The sequence below is a fragment of the Scardinius erythrophthalmus genome (assembly GCF_964197995.2).
Source record: "Scardinius erythrophthalmus genome assembly, chromosome: 4".
Classification (NCBI taxonomy): Eukaryota; Metazoa; Chordata; class Actinopteri; order Cypriniformes; family Leuciscidae; genus Scardinius; species Scardinius erythrophthalmus.
In genome coordinates, this window is record NC_138224.1 from 57716714 (window position 1) to 57736803 (window position 20090).

The 20090-nt window shown below is 37.1% G+C and overlaps 1 protein-coding gene across 1 annotated transcript in view; it reads left to right on the forward strand.

Annotated features, from left to right (window-relative positions):
* Window positions 1-846: 846 nt before the first annotated feature.
* LOC308689358 (protein NLRC3-like) overlaps window positions 847-20090 on the forward strand; it is a gene marked incomplete at both ends in the record, with an annotated part of 41560 nt that continues 22316 nt past the window's right edge. Inside the window, 5 exons of the mRNA XM_081363006.1 lie at window positions 847-1105; window positions 10847-12632; window positions 16081-16254; window positions 16358-16531; window positions 18655-18828. Of these exons, the coding sequence (XP_081219132.1) occupies window positions 847-1105; window positions 10847-12632; window positions 16081-16254; window positions 16358-16531; window positions 18655-18828 (2567 nt within the window). The remainder of the gene's footprint in view (window positions 1106-10846; window positions 12633-16080; window positions 16255-16357; window positions 16532-18654; window positions 18829-20090) is intronic.

Consider the following 20090-nt stretch of genomic DNA (forward strand, 5'->3'; position numbering starts at 1 on the left):
GTTTTACTTCTGATATAAACATTTAGATTAAATATGCCATTCAAATTAATGGAGAACACTTAAACATGAAATCATTCCTGAGAAGTTACAACATTTTTTATATTCAAATTCAATCAATAGTAAATATTTGTTGTGGATGTTTTTGAACACTTTTCCTGTAGCAAAGGATCCTGAACATCAAATGTCCTTTACGTGTTTTAATGTTTTAACCACAGAGATAATTGCTTATCATGATAATACAAGATTGTCTGAGAATATAGTTTCGTGGAAATAATGCCCAAGGCCTATCTGTTTCCATTAAAAATATAAATCAATTAAAAATACTATTTGGCCAGTGGAAAAGATGAAATGTATTTTACACTATTTGATTCATGTATTCAAAAACAAGACAAGGAGGCAAGTACATGATTTTTATTAATGTAATGTGTCTTGTACGTTAAACGTTATCACGTGGATGAATAATCATATGCAAATGATATGCAGATGAGGATCTGCATAGTAAAACTAGGCGTTGTAAGCTCCATATATGGTTATTTCGGGGTGAAGACGCATGTGCGCACAATCTTCCGCTGACTGGGATTTATAAAGTGAATTCTGCGCAGGTTCTGGCGTACGAACGGTTTTATAAGTCTGAATATTTTTTTGCGTACGTCATTTTTGGCTTTCAGGCGCACGTACACTTTTAGTAAGGTTCCTACGCACAGTTTTATAAATGAGACCCCAGATCCGATCACAGCTTCATTTCATAATCCAAATAACATTTGAGTGCTTAGGTCCAAATGTTAGGAGTGAAACTACTTCAGATCTTTTTCTTTTTGTCCTGCAGCTCTCAATCGGTGAAGGACGATGGCGTCTGTTAAAGAGCTGCTTCTGAACTCACTGAAGGACCTGAGTGAAGATGATCTAAAGGAGTTTCAGTGGTGCTTAGAGAATGATCATGAGCGTATATCAAAATCGGAAATGGAGAAAGCAGATAGGCTGAAAACTGTGGATAAGATGGTGGAGTGTTTCAGACCAGAAAAAGCTGTGAAGATCACGGTGGAGATCCTGAAGAAGATAAACCAGAATAATCTGGCTGAGCAGCTGGAGAACAAACACAAGCAAGGTAATGTTTAATTCACTCTGACTGTACATAGAAACAAAAATATACAGATGTGGCCATTAAGAATGCACGTTTTTCCCATGACATGCCGCAATTTGTCCCGTGGAATGCCGCTGAATCCTGTCAGCACGTTTTTATTTTTTTATTTGAATAAATGTGTTGTGCTTCACGGTATATCCACCAGATGGCGCATGGAACAACATACTGTATCTATAAGCCAGACCAAATTGCTCATAAACACTTTGCAATTATTTGTCTTCAATCGATTGTTAAATATGCTTATAGATTATTACAGTACATTACATTTTTATTAAAATATATAATTAACATAATTATCAGTGTCTAATAAATTATTAACTGCATGTAATGTTGTCATTGTAAGAAAACCACAATACAATGTAGGCTAAATAAAATCGTATAAGCCAAAAAGTTTGACGCGCATGCAATAAGTGCAGACACACAGTGAGAGAACACAAAGCTTTTGACTGATTATTATAATATAGCATAAATTGTCTCAAGTATAGTATCTCTACAAATAAGTTGTTGAGAAGAAATCGCTGCGCAAGAGGATTATGCTGTATGTAAGAAATTAGATTCTTTATTGACTTGGAAGAATAAACAGTATCTGTGGGGCATTTTGTGCTAAAACTTCACACACACACTCTGGGGACATCAGAGATATATTTTACATCTTGTGAAAAGGGCATTTTACCACCCCTTTAAAATTATGTTCATAATAATAATATGACATGTCTTAAATTCAGAGTTCGTACATGGAAAAACTTGGAAAAGTCATGGAATTAAAAAAAGCAATTTCCAGGCCTGGAAAAGTTTGGAAAAATAAATAAACCCAGAAAGTATAAAATATTGGTTAAACAAACTACAAATATGTAATGTTTATTCGATCCATCTGACGGCAGAATCCCGTCAGATTTCATTTTGCAGCGTTGAGCAATTTAACCAATCATCTGTTTCTGTTTAATGTGATCGGCCAATCAGAGGCATTCAGATTAGTCATCGCTGAAACGAAGAGTTTTGTTCAGTGCGCGCTCTCTGTCTGAAGTCTGACTGAAACCCGCAAATTCTCCCGTCATAAACAACAACCGTCAGATTCGAAAACAAAGTGCAGATTCGATGTAAGAGATTCATGTCGCAGTGTTGTCAGCTTCCGTGATTTTAACAGGAGTGTTGGTGAGAGTGCTTAAACTAGCGCTAGATTGGTCACATTCTCTGCTCTCATTTATCATTTAATATCATTTATTCATCATGCTGATAACCAAGCCACCATTCGGCCCATTGTTTTGCCCTTCAGGCCACCACACAAGTCACATGACTTAAAACTATGAATTGACTTAATGGGCGTTTAGTAGATGAAAGAAGAAAATACATTAATAAGTCGTTCTGAGTGACACGAAGAAAAGGAAAAATGTTGTGTCTGTGAACACGAATCAATAAACTATAAATTTTGTGACTGGCACGAATGCCATGAGATCAGCCTGAGACTTATCTTTAACACTTTGTTCATTGTATTATTTCTATTTCTATATGTTGATGAATAGTATAATAATATTATATGTAGGGCTGGGCACGTTAATGCGTTATTATCGCGTTAACGCATTTATTAATTGACGGCGACAATTTTTTTATCGCACGTTAACACAGTCAGTCAGCCTACAGTCAAACCATGGGTCACAGGAGGGGTGGGATGTTGGTCAGCCAGCAAATAACCCTCCCAAACAAGCAGTGGAGGGAGGCTCTGGCAGGTTCTCTCAGGTGAACAGAAAGGGAGACAGCTCTCCGTGAGTGAACGGCAGGCGCTCTATGGATAGTAACCATGGCAACGGCTTCAGCATTTTTAACTTAAATTAAAATTATACGTAACTTTACCTGATAGGCCTGTGTTTAGTTTAGCGGGGATGCTCTGCCATGTGAATTCCCTCCTGTTGATGATGTCCTGATAACTATTTAGATTCTGGAAACTCACAAACAGTGAGGATCAGTCTCTCTCCCAATGATTTGTGCTTCGCAGCGTGTGCAAACAATCGCAACAGTTTCACGGGAACGCACCCGCCTGTCGCTACACCTTGTGCTCGACCACCTCACCTCACTCTAACAGGGAAAATTGCTACTGAACACAGACTGTTTCTGCTGCTGCCTGATGAAAGATACTTGTTGATACCTGGTCAGAAAACCCAAGAAAACAGGACTCTGATGGTAACTTGTTTTAACAAGCTAGATAAAAGGTAATGCCCTGGCAGTGGCAAATAGCTTTGGTTTAATATTTGATTTGATTACATTAATGTTTAAGTTGAGATTTACAAGAAATATTTTATTGCTACTGTGTAAAAGGAATACTGCTGGTAAAAAGCACATTAGGCTATTTGTTTAAAGTTTTTGCAAACCACATGTTATTGCACTTTTGTGTATAGTACATTTAGATCAAAAGTGTGCAATACACTACTTTAAAATTCATTATTCAATTTTGCGCCTAACAATGCGATTAATTGCGATTAACCGCAAGAAAATCATGCGATTAATCGTGATTAAAAAATGTAATCGTTGCCCAGCACTAGTAATATGATAACAATGAATATACTAGGTAACACATAAAAGTTACAGCTGAGCCTCACATTCGTGAAAATTTAAATTGCAAATGCAGCAACCCCCCAAATTCTGGGTTGAGAAAACTTGCTAAACCGGTTAATCTTAAATTACACTGAATGCCTTGTGAATGAAAGGTGAGAAAAGGTTGACTTTTGCACACATCAAACAAAAACTAGCCTCTTCTTCTGTTAATCTCTCGAGGACGACAGCGCACTGAATTGTTCTTTGTTTAAATTAGCTCATAGTTTGTTAGATTTAATGTTATTACGTCTGTTATAGAAGATATCGACTGCGATCAAGGCATTTGCCGATCGTAAACATGAATGAAAAACATACGTCACTTACTCCGTTGCTCTGATTGGTTGTAGGTCTATCCAAATGAGTGCAGAGGCATTTTCTTTCCTGGTTCGGTTGAAACACGCGTCATAATCTCAGACCAATCAGACTCACATTCTGACTAGAATCTGAGTATGACGAAGTCAGGCTATAGATTTAATGTTATTACCTTTGCAATGGATCACGATTAATACCTTTCCCAATTATACTAAGAACTCTGGTTAAGGTTTATAGAGATAATCACGCGGTAACTAGAGAGCCTATCCTCTAGTCGTGCCATCAAGAAGTTAGACGATCAGTCTATACAAGTTAATATTCCATTATAAAATAATAGCTGTATTAATTGTGTTTTAAGTCAGTCTTTTGTGGTACTTCTTAAACCTTCTTTGCAATAATAACAACCTTGCTACATGCTGCCTCTTTGGCTAGGCTATATGATCAAATCAAAACACATGGTAATTATTCTTTTGACAAAAAGAAATGCTCACCCTTCATGCTTCTCCTTCACAAAGGATTTCCTGTTCCAGGCAGAAGAAAGTGTACTCAAATGATCCAAGGTCCAGTCAGATGATTATAGTAAAAGTTATAACAAACTTTATTAAACTAATCAAATGAAAAGAATACTTGTTACAGATCATAAATGAGTACTAACTAACAGATGTAAAAAATAGCTAAAGCTAGCATGCTTCTTGCATCTAGTAAGAGCTGGCGTACTAGATTTTCTAAGGCAAGGAAGAGCAATAAATCTTCCTTTGTTCCCGTCTTATATAGTCTTGAGTTCAGCTGAACTCAGGTTCTGTTTTTAAAAATGTTTTCCACACACTTATTACAGCATAGCTCTAAAAAGCAATTCTAACGGCATAGCTTCTAACAGTCATTGATACTGATCTTCCGCACAAGCTCAAGCATCTCTGCTTGCGTCATCTCATGAAGGCTGGGTGACTTCCTGTTCTGTTGTTTTGTTCCAGAAACAACGTTTGCATAGGAAATGCCATTCTGAGAAAGTCTGTTGGCAGACTCTTTCGCACCTTGACAAAATATACATCATTGAAAATATCTAATACTCACACTGATAAAAATGATTTTGTGGTGAAGCAAATACTACAGAAAAAAACTATGTAATTGTTCAAGCATGTAGAAATGAAAGCGTAAATATCAACGTTATAAAATCTCAACTCAACTTTTCTGATACTGGTGTTCCCATCATGCACTGGGCCTTGAATAATGAAAGAGGTTGATTTTTCACTTTTTTCCAGCTGTATTTACACGGGTTTATCATTGCTTTTGTTGTTAGGATTAGTAAATTGCCATTTTGTGACATTTGGACTTCTTTTTCTACTCAAAATGACACAGTCAAACACAAAAACGATCCATCAAATGTTGTCATCATTGTGTATTGTCTACCAAGTTTTGAGGTCTCTGCATTTACATCATGTGTAACTTCTGATATGTAGAAATGGTGTCTCACACATTATCGACTGTATTAATTACTTAGATGTTTCTAAGTAAAGCATACACTTTAAACGTGGTTTAATCAAATGTTTTATATTTTGAGTGAAATGTATTGCAAAGGAAACTTCAACTAAATAGATATTGCTCAACCTTTTACTAGCCAAGTTAAAATTACTTATTTTCTTTGTTACTTTCACTTAATTTAGTTAAGTAGAGTTTGCTTAATTCCATATGTGAAATTTATTTTAAAAATATGCGTATGAAATTTACTTTAAAAATATTTGTGAAAAACTTGCTAAAGACAAATTAAGTAAATTTGACTTATAGTTTTTTTTTTCAGAGCAGGTTTCAGTATTTGCAACAAATACATAAAATATTATGCAACATATACATAAATAAGCTGTATAAAGTTCTTCCAGTTGTGGTGAAGAATCAGGGTGGACACACTGGAATGTAGAAGGCCAAGCTAAAAACTAAAGTGTAATGTCTATATGTATGACCTGTACATGTCTGAACAGGTCATGTCTGTGGCAAAGACAGACATTAAAATGCAATATAATTTTATGTTAATTAAGGTTGCTAAAATGGGATGGGATATTTGCACTTATAAGTTCACTAAAAAAGTTATTGTAACACTTTTTTATGTTCTTAGTAGTGTTCACCAGACTTAATTTTAAATAATCACATTAACTTAATAACTTAATATAAGCATAACAGTAATGTTCAAACGCCTATGACAAGCATGTAAAAACCATTAATATCTGAATCATTAATATTTTGTTCCTATTTGAGCTGTACATAAACAATATACAATCCAATCCCTTGCTCTGTCGCTTGCTGTCAATACACACCCGAGAAAGTGTTAACACACATCCGTTGGATATTATTGGCTTCAGTACATGCTATAACTGAGAAAGAAACAGGACTGCCCCCTACTGGTAATGTACGTCATGTGCCAGAGAACTTCACTACGGCCCGGATCTTCCCTGTGATGCGCATTCTTAATGGCCACATCTGTAACAGCAAGCATCAATTACAGGGCCAAGAAGAACAGTAGCAGATATTATACAAGTACATTTACTAGAATATTACTGTCTGATTTTACAAATGGTTAATAGGTTTACAATGGTCTTAATTAAAACCCTTAATTAAAACTTCTGCAAGCAACTTGCACATGCAAAGGCTCATTTCAATGTCAAGTCAATTCAACTTTATTTTTATAGCGCTTTCCAACACAGATTGTTTCAAAGCAGCTTTACAGTGATAACAGGAAAATAATGCAACAAAGTTTCTAGAAGAAAATAGCATCATAGTCCAGCTTAAGTAAGTTCAGTGATGTTTTATTTTTGTTCTAAAAATGTATTAATCATCGCCAGACCTCAGCCATAAGGGGGGCATCTGAAATGCATGGGAGGGCACAATTATTATTAGCCTACAGTACTTATATTTTTAATAATCATACACTCTATTCGAGCAGCACGTAATCATCACGTTAAACATAACCAACAGCAATATTATCAGGTAGCCTATAGCCTACACCACATTACATAGAAGCAATGTTATGAATATCCATAAAACTCTTGACTTGACTATACAACATATAAGATGTAACACCAGAAGCCAGAGCTGCCAACACTCACGCATTCACCGTGAGACTCACGCGATTGAGACCTTTCACACTCTCTCAGGCCACACATCCATTTCTCACGCACAGAATAATCGCGAAGCAAAGAGGACACTGACACCGACAGACTAGACAGAGCAGATTACTTATGATATAAAAAAAATATATAAGCTCTAAAATTCTTTCAATTTTATTATGAAATTCAAACAATAAATACAGTTTTGGCACTTGTAAATGTGACGTGACAGATCCCTAGCGGCACGTGAACCGATCATCTCTACTAGCTAATAGTAAATAAACATGAACACTGTTGAAAGATACAGTACAACTTACCGAAATGTATATTCCTCATACAGGATATCGATCAATTAGTGTTTTTCATCCGTGGTTAAGAGGTCAATAAAACAGCTGGAGATCAATTATGTCACATAACATTTACCTCAGGAAAGCCATTTAATGACCATAATATGGGCTAGCTAGCCTAGAAATGTAGACGCACCCTAGCGGCAGCAAAATGTATTTTGCAGCCAGGGCAGTCTAGCCACTCTCCATAGACTTTTGAGCTGCAAAAACCTAAATTGGGTCAGGCCAATCACGTCGCGTATAGAGTAGGCCGGGCGGGCTTAACATATGACGACAGAGTTGCGACAGTTACCTGCTGCTACTTGAAAACGACGGCTGCTGGTAGGGACGTGCACAGACATTTTGAGGGGCAGGAGCTCAAGTGAAATAAAGGGCACTTCTCATAATTACTTTTTTTTTTTTTTTTTTTTAACAAAAAAGTAGAGCAGCAAAGGAAACCATTCCACAATGTGCATGTTTTGAAAACATTTTCTATGCTACTAATTTCAAGTATATATTTAGAATAACCTAAATAACTGCATCAAGCAGAGGGGCGTGTTTTATTAATAATTTGTTTATTTTTGCACAAGGCACTACATCATTTGAATTATTTTGGTATTATCAGAATACATAACACTTTAAAATCAACACAAATATTCACTCTAAACTGAAGAGGGCTGTTGCTGCTATTTTGTTAACTTTACTGAAAAAATCACTGCAAAAATGATTGACAAAATACAGCAACTTAATACAATTATTTTAAAACAAAGGTCTTCTACTTCAAAATAAAATCTGTTACTTCCATTGCCTGGTTGTCTCTCCTTCCTCCCTTATAGCGTCAACCTTCTGGGGGCCATGTCTCTGAAAATCTTACTTGAATTAAACTTACCAAAATAAATTAAAATTATTAAATTAAAAAGTAAAATTTCAATAAAAGCCAATGTCATGTATGTATTTGTGGTTGTATGGAATACTATTTTATAAAGGTTTAGAGGAAATAAAAAAAGTTAAATTACTCATAAATAAAAAGTTAATTTATAAATATTGTTATTTTTAATGTTTAATGTTAACTTATTTCTACTCATTTTTATTTATTAATGTACCAGATGCAATTACTCAGATTTACTACATTTTTTTGACTGTATCCTCCATCTGTTTGCATCTGTAGATTTCTTCTAAATTCACCAATTTAGATTTCTACATTTCAGGGGGAAAGACTCTTGATGTGTATGCAAATTAGGCGTCAACTAGTTAAAATGTGCAAATTTGCATCTAATTGATAGGGCAATGCAGGTAAATAGGATAAACAAAATAACTAAAGCATATCACCTGGTGGTGATATATGCTTATTTTATTACTAACTTATTTTATTACATGGCTTGGTTGAATTCCAATGTAGAATGCGGTGTGTTATTTCTTGATAACAGACCGCTGTGCGGAGTTAACAGACCGTTGACATGAAAAACAGAGCATTGCTATGGACTCACAGGATTCTAACCGTAGAGACGGAGCGTACTATTTTCTTTAGCGGAAGCAATACAGTCGGGAGGGAGCGCTTCAGAACTCCTGACCTGATATTTAGATATACTATTCTTCAATAAATATATTTGTTTGACAGGGAAGCTGTGCGCAAACAGTTATATATATTATTTGTAAAAATAAAGAAAGCACCCCAGAAAAAAGGGCACTTTCTCTCCAGGAATAAAAAGGGCAGGTGCTCAAGCCCCCTTTGATGTCTATGTGTGCACGTGCCTGGCTGCTGGAGAACAGTCTTTCGAATCGAAAGTTAAGTTTTTCTTTGAGAAAAGAGCAAAGAACGGCACTTAAGTCATTCTTAAAAAAAGGAAGATGTGTTCGTCGTTTTTTGCCGGCCAGATATGGCAAAAGTTGAATTATCAACTAGCTCGGCTAGTTGATAAAAAAAAAAAAAAAAAAAAAACTAGCTCGGCTGTTGGGAAAACGCTCTGGTTGGTTGAAGCACTGTCCTATTGCGTGCAGAGGGAATTTGAAAGACAGCCGTTTATCCCGCCCCTCGGATTAAACCGCGTCTATGGTGAGTTTCCAGACCTAACATCTTGATGTAGGTCTGGCTTGCCAAGCTATGGGCTAGCAGTTGGCTAGAAAAATAGAGCTATAGAGAGTATTTTGCTAAATATGTGTACTATATTACATATTTATTATATTTTTACTTGACATTTTATTTTACTTTTACTAAAGTTGTTATTATAATTAAAAAAATAATAATACTAGCAGCTGATAGGGCTCTATATGTTTACAGCATTAGGTGTTTTTTTTGGGCACAAGCATTTTTGGGGGCAGGCCCGGACCCCTATGGCCCACCCATAGTGACGGGTGTGTATTAATTTGGTTAATTTATCTATACAGCCACTCTGGAGAAAACAGTGATGTCATCATCCAGCTCAGTTCAGTTCTCATATAATGGTGTCAATGCAGTCAGATCAATAATATTGCTGAATATTAACCCTAATAACCCTAACCTAAGCCTACTACAGTATTATGTCTAGTTTGGTGTGCTAGATGTCAATGTTTAATGCCCGTCAGAATGACCTGAAGTTAAGCCCAATGGTGCCAATTCAATAAATGTTCTGGAAGGAATTTGAAAAAATTAAAGTTATTAATTTTAATTTTAAAAGTTAAAGTTATTTAAATCTTAAAACTGAAACCAACTGTATTCAAGTCTGCATTAGTCAAGTTGTTTCCATCACCATATACTGTATGTTGTCAACTTCAGAATAATCAGTGTAAGATGAGCATGTAAACACAATTGCAGGACAAAGTGTGATTAATTTAAATACAGAAGAAGTGCAGTTTGATCACAAATGTGCTGTAGTTATTTTTGAAATTGGAACTGCAGACCAGGTTACAAATTACAAATAGGTTTTATTAAAGGAGCATTTCACCCATGGGAACATTGATCTTTATTGAAAGTGGGTCATGTATGTAGTCAAAATGTAAAATACATTTGGTGCCTTCTTGCCGCCTTCTTTAGTGCCATATGAGGTATCCGTAAGATAAATCACTCTTCCGTCTACAAGGCTAGCTACCACCAGAGCTTGAAATTAATTTCACACAAAATGTCTAGTTAGTTGGCGAACTCATTAGTGAATTACTCCTCATTTGTATTTCTTTCGAAAATGAAAATGAATGATTTTTGCATCTTTGTAAGCAGGAACTGCAACACTGAAATCCTTATTTCTCCCGTCTCAGGGGAAAATGAGGGAATAATGCACGACCATTCAAAAATATGACTGGGTTTCTAACGATACAAGGCTTGATGCAAATGGGTGAAGTTTCCCTTTATGAAGTAAGACCTTATGAAAAACATGATCACTTAGTCTTTGCTGTCTTTCCCCTCTTTTTTAAAGGTTCAACGGCAGATGACAGTCAAGCTGCTCTTGATTACAAAGGGACCAGTCGCAAACTGAAAGACATATTAAAACAGGACTACAAGCAAATATTGGTTGGTAATTCACAGATGGGTCATCGGAAATACCTGAATGATATCTACACTGATTTATATGTGGTGGAGAATGAGACTGGAGGAAGAGTGAACGAGCACGAGGTGAGACAGTTTGAATCTAATCACAACCGACAGACTGCCAAGGAGACGTCAATCAAGTGTAAGGACATGTTTAAACGAAACGCAAAGGTACTGACGATGGGGATAGCAGGAGTAGGAAAAACTGTCTCTGTCAATAAATTCATCCTTGACTGGGTTGAAGGAAAAGAAAATCAGGATATAACCTTCATTTTTCCTCTGCCATTCCGTGAGCTAAACCTGATTACAGGGAACCGCAGTCTCATGGAACTGCTTCACGAACACTTCTTCACTGATCCTAAAGAACTGCCTTCTCTTCCTGAAGGTGACCGTAAGGTCTTGTTCATTTTTGATGGGCTGGATGAATGTCGCTTCCCTTTGAGCTTTAAAGAAGGTGGCAGATTTACAGATGTTCACAAAAAAACAACAGTGAGTAAGATAGTTACAAGTCTTATCAAGAGACATCTGGTTCCCTCTGCTCTCATCTGGATCACATCCAGACCAGCAGCAGCCAGTCAGATACCACGAAGATACATTGATCAGGTCACTGAAGTGCGAGGATTTAACGATAAGCAGAAAGAGCAATATTTCCTCAAAAACAGTCCTGAGGTTGCTGGGAACATCATCAGTCACATCAAGAAATCCAGGAGTCTTTACATCATGTGCCACATTCCTGTCTTCTGCTGGATCTCTCTTATTGTTCTTCAGCCTCTACTGGCTCAAGAGAGAAGTAACAAAACTCCCACAACTCTCACAGGGATGTACACAAGCTTCTTAATTTCTCAGAAGCATCAGATGGAAGAAAAATACTGTGCTGAGCCCGAACCTAAAGACAATGCATTGTCTTTTGATCAGATTATTCTGAAGCTTGGGAAACTGGCCTTTCAACAGCTGGAGAAAGGTCAACTGATTTTCTACAAAGAAGACCTTGAGAAGTGTGGACTAGATGTCAGTGAAGGGTCAGTGTACTCTGGGTTATGCACTCAGATATTTCAGGAGGAAACTGTTTCAGCCATAAATGTTTACAGCTTCGTTCATCTCAGCGTACAGGAATTCCTTGCTGCTCTCTATGTGTTCTTGATGAACAAAGACAAGAAAGCAAACCCATTTTTTCCATTCTGGAAAAAAATGACACAGAAACTCTCCAAAAAGCCACTGTTTAAACTTCATAAGGCTGCAGTCGACAAGGCTTTACAAAGCGAGAATGGACACCTGGACCTTTTCCTCCGGTTCCTCCTGGGTCTCTCACTGGAGTCCAATCAGAGTAACCTGAAGGAACTACTGCCAGAACTGGAATTCAAAGCAGAGAGCATTAAAGACACTGTTGACTACATCAAACAGACAATAGAGATGGAGGTATCAGTAGAGAGGACCATCAATCTCTTCTACTGTCTGAGTGAACTGAAAGACAATTTTGTGGAGAAAATCCAGAAGAATCTGAGCTCAGGAAATCTATCAGCACAGAATCTCTCCTCTGCTCAGTGGTCTGGTCTGGTGTTTGTGCTACAGATGTCTGAAGAGACTCAAGAGAAGTTTGAACTGCAGAAATACAGAAGATCTGATGAAGCTGTGATGAGACTGCTGCCAGTGATCAAAAACACCAGAAGAGCACTGTGAGAGTCTCCTTTACATTCATTTATATACACTGTTAGTCATTTTAATTGGGCTTAATCTTACACAAGTAATTTGCTGGCCAAGACTCTTCAGGAAAAAAAAGAATAAATATAAATTAATCAATGTGTGTGATGATATTAAATACCAAAGTACCTCCATTATCAGGAAAGTTGGGTCAGGCATCAGGCAAAACTCAGCAACCTGAGTTTTAACCCATTTTATTATTCCTAATTTTATCATAAATGAAAGAAACTGAAAATACTGATTTTATAAAGATAGTTTTTTTTTTAACTTTGGATTTTTTATCTTTACTAGGGATGTACCGATACCACTTTTCCCAGAACAAGTTCGATTCCAATACTTTCTGGTACTTGCCGATACCGAGTACCGATACCTGTATTTATTAGATTAACAAATATATATTTCCTTCAGTTATTTTCATGCTTCAGAATGCTAAAATGTATTGTATGTACATTTTAGTAAATGTATTGTAGCTTGGCCATCTGTGCCACTGCGCATTTTTCTCTTATCAGCCCGCGCACCATAGCTTTATGCGTTACTATATTATGTTAAATATTCCACTAATTATATATATTTACTTAACCCTCTGGAGTCTGAGGTGTTTTTGGGGCCCTTGAGATGTTTTGACATGACCTGACATTTGTGCTTATTTCAGCTACTTACAACATACTATTGGCCAACATGTAATTTTGTTGTATTCAGCACAAACTCTGCTACAATAATATGTGAGCAAAATGGATGTACATGTTTGCATTTTATAGAAAAAAAATATTATGCGTGGTTAGTATGTTTTGGGAAAAACATTGTCACTGCAATAAGGCCATTTAACACATACTGAATAGTTTTCCATAAGACTTTGGAATTACTATTCTTGTAGGCTAGAATTTTTTCTACAAAATGAGGTGAAAATCATTCTGACCACTCTTTCACAAACAACAATATAACGATTTTAATTTTGCATGTCAGTTTTTGTGTCAGCACTGCTGTATGCGTGGGCCATGAATATTAATGTGATTCACACCAGGGGTGTGACTAAAGACACTCCCCCCATGGCTAATGGGCCATCAAGGTGCTGTGAGGCAGCCTGAACAAAGAATGATGACCTAAGAATGATTCACTGATGAATAAAAAGTTAAAAAGAACAGCATTTATTCAAAATAGAAATCTTTTCTAACAATGGAAAGACTTAAAGTTATTACTATCACTTACATCCTTTCCAAAAAAAAGAAAGAAAAAAAGACCAAACTTTTGTTTTTTTATAAAAAAATATTTTTATTCAAAGAATCCTGAAAAAACTATTACAGGTTATAAAAAATATATATTAAGCAGCACAACGGTTTCCAACACTGATTTAAAACTCATTGCCGTTTTCTGTGACACACCACAGAGCTCTGTTATAAGTTGCTCCATAAACTCTTTATGTGACAAGTTACCATGTAGCTCTTTGTGCACAATGAAAGAGTTGGTGGAAGCAATGTCCAAGAAGTGTAGAAAAATCTTACTGTACCACTTCATGGTTATGTGCTGTGTTGTGTAGTACTGTATCAGCTGATCAGACAGGTCAACACCCCTCATGTGTTTGTTGTATGCAGTCACAGGTGCAGGACATGGAAATGTCTTTGTCCTCCATGTATCTTGTGTTTTCACCCTCATCTGCGCAGTGTCTCCTGTATAAGCAGAATGGATGGTTTTTGTCATTTCACACAAGAATAGGTAGGCTACTTTTATATTATGACGATGTAAACACAATTAGGCTACATTTCATCTGTAAAATATTACGTCTATGCACTTACTCGGTATGATTTCTCGATCGCACTGAGAACTGAAGGTTCACATTCCTAAAAAACAACATCAAAATAAAACTTTTAGCATACATTATACAAAGTAAACTGCTGAGCAAGTGATGGTTATGGACAAACAATGTATAGTTGATGGGCCATAGAACGGAGAAATATCTATTTATGGGCCATAGACCGCGTCACCGCGAGTATCTGTTGATGGGTATCCGCACGCATTTAGTGACACACGCAATGAACGGATCGTTCGCGAACGACACACATCACTACATTTCAAACATTTACACCTGTATTCACAAACATCTGTGCATAAGGCAGTATTGAAGCGTGTCTTAGGCTAACCAAAATCGAGCATTTATATAAAAATATAATGTAGAGAGTAGGCTATATCACATATTTTACCGGAGGCTGAAACATATTTGCACTAAATCACATTAGTAGATATTCGCAAACAAGCTACATTACGCATAAAGAAGTATTTTAGCATTATTTCAGTGTCATAAGCTAATCAAAACTGAGTGAAATATATATGAAGTATATAAATTTAGCACTGAAAGGTTGCCTACCAGTCTAGTTCACATTTTAACATGTTTCTGTCTATTTATAGATGCATATACATGTACGATATTAGGTTTAGTTCATGTTTTTACTCCAAACTCATTTCATAACATACATTTTAATCTGGCATGACCAGTTTAACATGTCTTACCTTAAAAATCTTCTCATCTTCAAATCGCGTTCTTCTGAGGTAAATCCCAAGTTAAACAGCACAGCACAGCACAAGGTAAACAGCACAGCACAGCACATCTTCAAACTCGATGAAAAGCAGAGAGGAGTAAGTTACCGAAGTCTCTTATTCTTTGTTTTGAGGTGATGAGGGCGTTTACAGGTCTGCGTTCTGCCGCGTGGATCATTTGCATGTCAATCGCTCGTGCGCGCGTGGGTGTGGTCACATTATAGTTAATTAGGATGTGTTTGAGAAACTGTACATGTCGCTGCTTTCTTACGGATTACTTAAACAGAGAATATTTGTTTTTTATATAATTTACATATTTTAAAAATAGAGACTCCAAGCGTTGTATAGACATGTGTTTTAAGTCTGTGTGACAAACATTCGCTGAGTTACAGGTCATTTTCTGTCGCGTTTCAGAATGAGTTTCACATCGAGAGAGACGGCAGAACGCGCATCATGTTTATTTTTCTTTATTTGGCGAAAAGCACAACACTTTGTTTTTATTATGAGTATGCACAAAAAAAATACACACTTAACAGGATCGATTGATGTACAACACAAGCATATAAGATAAAAATTAATATTCGAATTTTGATTTTGTTTGCACTGATAAGGAAAAAAAACGAGCCTATCGCGCCGGCGCGACAGCCGACCTCAGGGGGTTAATAGACAGCCTTCTTTTTTATTCCCATTATACTCTCTGTTGTCATTGTTTCTTTGTCTACACACCTGTCGTGGAGTAGACGAGTGCAGTATCAGGCCCGATAACTATACTGTTATCGGTATAAGTGCATCCCTATTGCTTACATCACTTTAGCCAAAGGTTTTTCCAAATTATTATAAACACTACCTAAGAAGCATTACTATTGCATTATTGTTGTTTTCTTCTCTTCACAGGCTAAACAGCTGTAATCTCACTGATCAGTCCTGTGAGAGTTTGTCTTCAGTTCTTCAATCCTCAAACTCCTTTCTGAGAGAGCTGGACCTGAGTAACAATGACCTGCAGGATTCAGGAGTGAAGCTTCTTTCTGATGGACTGAAGAGTCCAAACTGTCACCTGGAGATACTGAGGTTTGAGTTAAAATAATTTATTTTATAGCAACGAGTTAATTATTAAATATCCCACTGCTAAGATTTATTCTGTATGCAATTACATTGTGTTTTTCTTCTTCAGATTTCCCACATGTAATCTCACTGCTCAGTGTTGTGAGAGTTTATCATCAGCTCTACAATCCTCAAACACCGCCCTGAGAGAGCTGGACCTGAGTAACAATGACCTGCAGGATTCTGGAGTGAAGCTTCTTTCTGATGGACTGAAGAGTCCAGACTGTCAGCTGGAGATACTGAGGTTTGAGTTAAAATACTTGATTTTTTAACAATAAGTTAATTATTATGACCGCCGCTAGCGTAGCTAGCGAAAGCGGTCATATAGGGATTGTCAAAGTTTTTTTTTTTTTTTTTTCCCGTCATCTACTGAATTTTTCGTCAACGATACCAGGGACACTGAAACACCGGGGAACATGAAATTTGGTGGGCATGTAGCCCCTCTAGACTTTTACGGAAAAATTTCGTTTGGTCCCCGGGGGCCACTCCCCCCCCGCGCTGGGCCCCCCCCAAACCCAAAAAATTCAGTTTTTCCTAAATAACTACCTGAACCGTGGCACCGAGGATGACGAAATTTTTATGGTATGTTGGTCTTAAGGGCCCACATCAACCTAGCCCATAATCGATTGTCAAAGTTTTTTTTTTTTTTTTTTCGTCATCTACTGAATTTTTCGTCAACGATACCAGGGACACTGAAACACCGGGGAACATGAAATTTGGTGGGCATGTAGCCCCTCTAGACTTTTACGGAAAAATTTCGTTTGGTCCCCGGGGGCCACTCCCCCCCCGCGCTGGGCCCCCCCCAAACCCAAAAAATTCAGTTTTTCCTAAATAACTACCTGAACCGTGGCACCGAGGATGACGAAATTTTTATGGTATGTTGGTCTTAAGGGCCCACATCAACCTAGCCCATAATCGATTGTCAAAGTTTTTTTTTTTTTTTTTTCGTCATCTACTGAATTTTTCGTCAACGATACCAGGGACACCGAAACACCGGGGAACATGACATTTGGTGGGCATGTAGCCCCACTAGACTTTTACGGAAAAATTTAGTTTGGTCCCCGGGGGCCACTCCCCCCCCGCGCTGGCCCCCCCCAAACCCAAAAAATGCAGTTTTTCCTAAATAACTACCTGAGCCGTGGCACCGAGGATGAAGAAATGTTTATGGTATGTTGGTCTTAAGGGCCCACATCAACCTAGCCCATAATCGATTGTCAAAGTTTTTTTTTTTTTTTTTCCCCGTCATCTACTGAATTTTTTCGTCAACGATACCAGGGACACCGAAACACCGGGGAACATGAAATTTGGTGGGCATGTAGCCCCACTAGACTTTTACGGAAAAATTTCGTTTGGTCCCCGGGGGCCACTCCCCCCCCGCACTGGGCCCCCCCAAACCCAAAAAATGCAGTTTTTCCTAAATAACTACCTGAACCGTGGCACCGAGGATGAAGAAATTTTTATGGTATGTTGCTCTTAAGGGCCCAAATCAACCTAGCCCATAATCACTCATTTGTGATTTGCGCCCCTCCCATAAAAAATGAAAATGCAATATTATTCTGCTTTAATCGCCCATATCTTCAGTTGAGATGTTCAGAACTGCACCATATTTCATGTGTATGATTAACTTGACATCCTCTGGGGGTATGCTAAGTTTCGTAGAATTTCATCCATGGGGGGGGTATAAAATAAATTCATTTATGTGCACATTTAGTGACTGTACACTCATCGGCCTGTAGATGGTGGTGTTGAGCGAAGGGTTGCTGGTTTAGGATGATACTGTCACACACACACATGCAGGAATACAAACAAACGCAAGCATGCACACACACTGACATCCACACGCACAGACACACACCCATACACACACAAACAAATCCACATGCACAGACACACACACACAAACACACACTTGTTGTTAAAATTCAATCGACTCTGTGAATTATTAAACAAACTGCCGATGTAGCATGAAAAAGACTTGCTTGAACACAATAAGTGTGTTTTTGAAACTCATTTTTGTAATACATTATGTAGGGAAAACCACTGTTATGGATGTGACGTTTTCACATTATGGATGTTAAGTGTCTAAACTAATGACTTTTGATATAAAACTTAAATAGTAATGGCAAATAATTACAAAACTCTAAATTATCCATGATCCACAGGAATACTCCAGACAGTCTTTTAAAATATACAACTTATATACATAAACACGCAATACAGCCAAATTGCTCCACGTCATTTATTTTTGTGGAAAGCCAGTGCAGGCCTGAGCGGCGGTCATATTTTGTACCGCCCTGCGGTACATCTAGTTAAATATCCCACAGCTAAAATTTATTATGTATGCAATTACATTGTGTTTTTCTTCAGATTTCCCACATGTAATCTCACTGCTCAGTGTTGTGAGAGTTTATCATCAGCTCTACAATCCTCAAACACCGCCCTGAGAGAGCTGGACCTGAGTAACAATGACCTGCAGGATTCTGGAGTGAAGCTTCTTTCTGATGGACTGAAGAGTCCAAACTGTCAGCTGAAGATACTGAGGTAAATGTTTGTAAAATAATTAATGAAATGCTATCACAATAAATGATTTTGTCACAGAATGCAAGAACAAGAGACAAAAAAAACAATTACAGGAATGGGATTGTTTCCATATTTATACAGATGTCCATATTTTCAGAGTTGAGAAGTATGACCCATGTGGATGGCATAAGTCTGAGAAAAATATTGTTGGTGGTGGAGGGACAGTAGTGGACTGTATGAAGATTAAAATACTAAAACTTTAAAATGTTGCTTTTTCAAATACATCCATTTCATGCTTGGTTTGCTTCCGATAGCACTGAAGGCTAGTAGCACCATCTAGTGGCTGTGTACATCTCACCATGAACATCTCAGCCAGGGTTCAAAATTTACACCACATGCCAAATGGCGATTTTATGAAACAATGTTACTCACGAGTAGGCTAGCAATCTCTTTCTCAATTCTAGAAAGCAAGCAAGCAAATTTATTTATATAGCACAATTCATACATTGACACAATTCAATGTGCTTTACAAAAAATAAATAATAACATTTATAATAATACAAGATACAAAAGAATACATATAAAAAAAAAACATAGGAAGCTGTAAGGTTGAACAGTGTGATTAAGTATAAGTTCTCAGTCATAAGCATGTGAAAAAATAAATGTTTTTAACCTAAATTAAAAATTGATACGTTTGGGGCACGTCTAAGATCTTCTGGTAGTTTATTCCAGTTGTGTAGAGCATAAGTGCTAAACGCAGCTTCTCCATGTTTAGTTCGGACTCTGGGCTCAACTAGCTGACCTGTGTTCATAGATCTAAGAGCCCTGTTCGGTTTATATTCTTCAAACATATATCAGAAATATACTCAGGTCCTAAACCATTCAGCGATTTATAAACTAAAAGCACCACTTTGAAATCTATTCTGTAACTGACTGGAAGCAAATGCAAAGTTTTAAGAACTGGAGTAATGTGCTCTGTTATCTTAGTCCTGGTTAACATTCTAGCAGCAGCATTCTGAAAAGGCTGCAGCTGTTTTACAGTCTTTTTCGGGAGTCCAGTTAATAGGCCATTACAGTAGTTAACCCTACTAGAGATAAAAGCATGGATGAGCTTCTCTTGGTCTTTTTTAGACATCAAGCCTTTGATTCTAGATATGTTTTTTAAATGATAGAATGTTTTGGTGACCGCTTTGATTGTTAAATGTAAGATCTGAATCTATCACAACCAATTCTAATCAATTCTAGCAATAAATGTTTGAGACAATTGGATATGGCTTAGTATG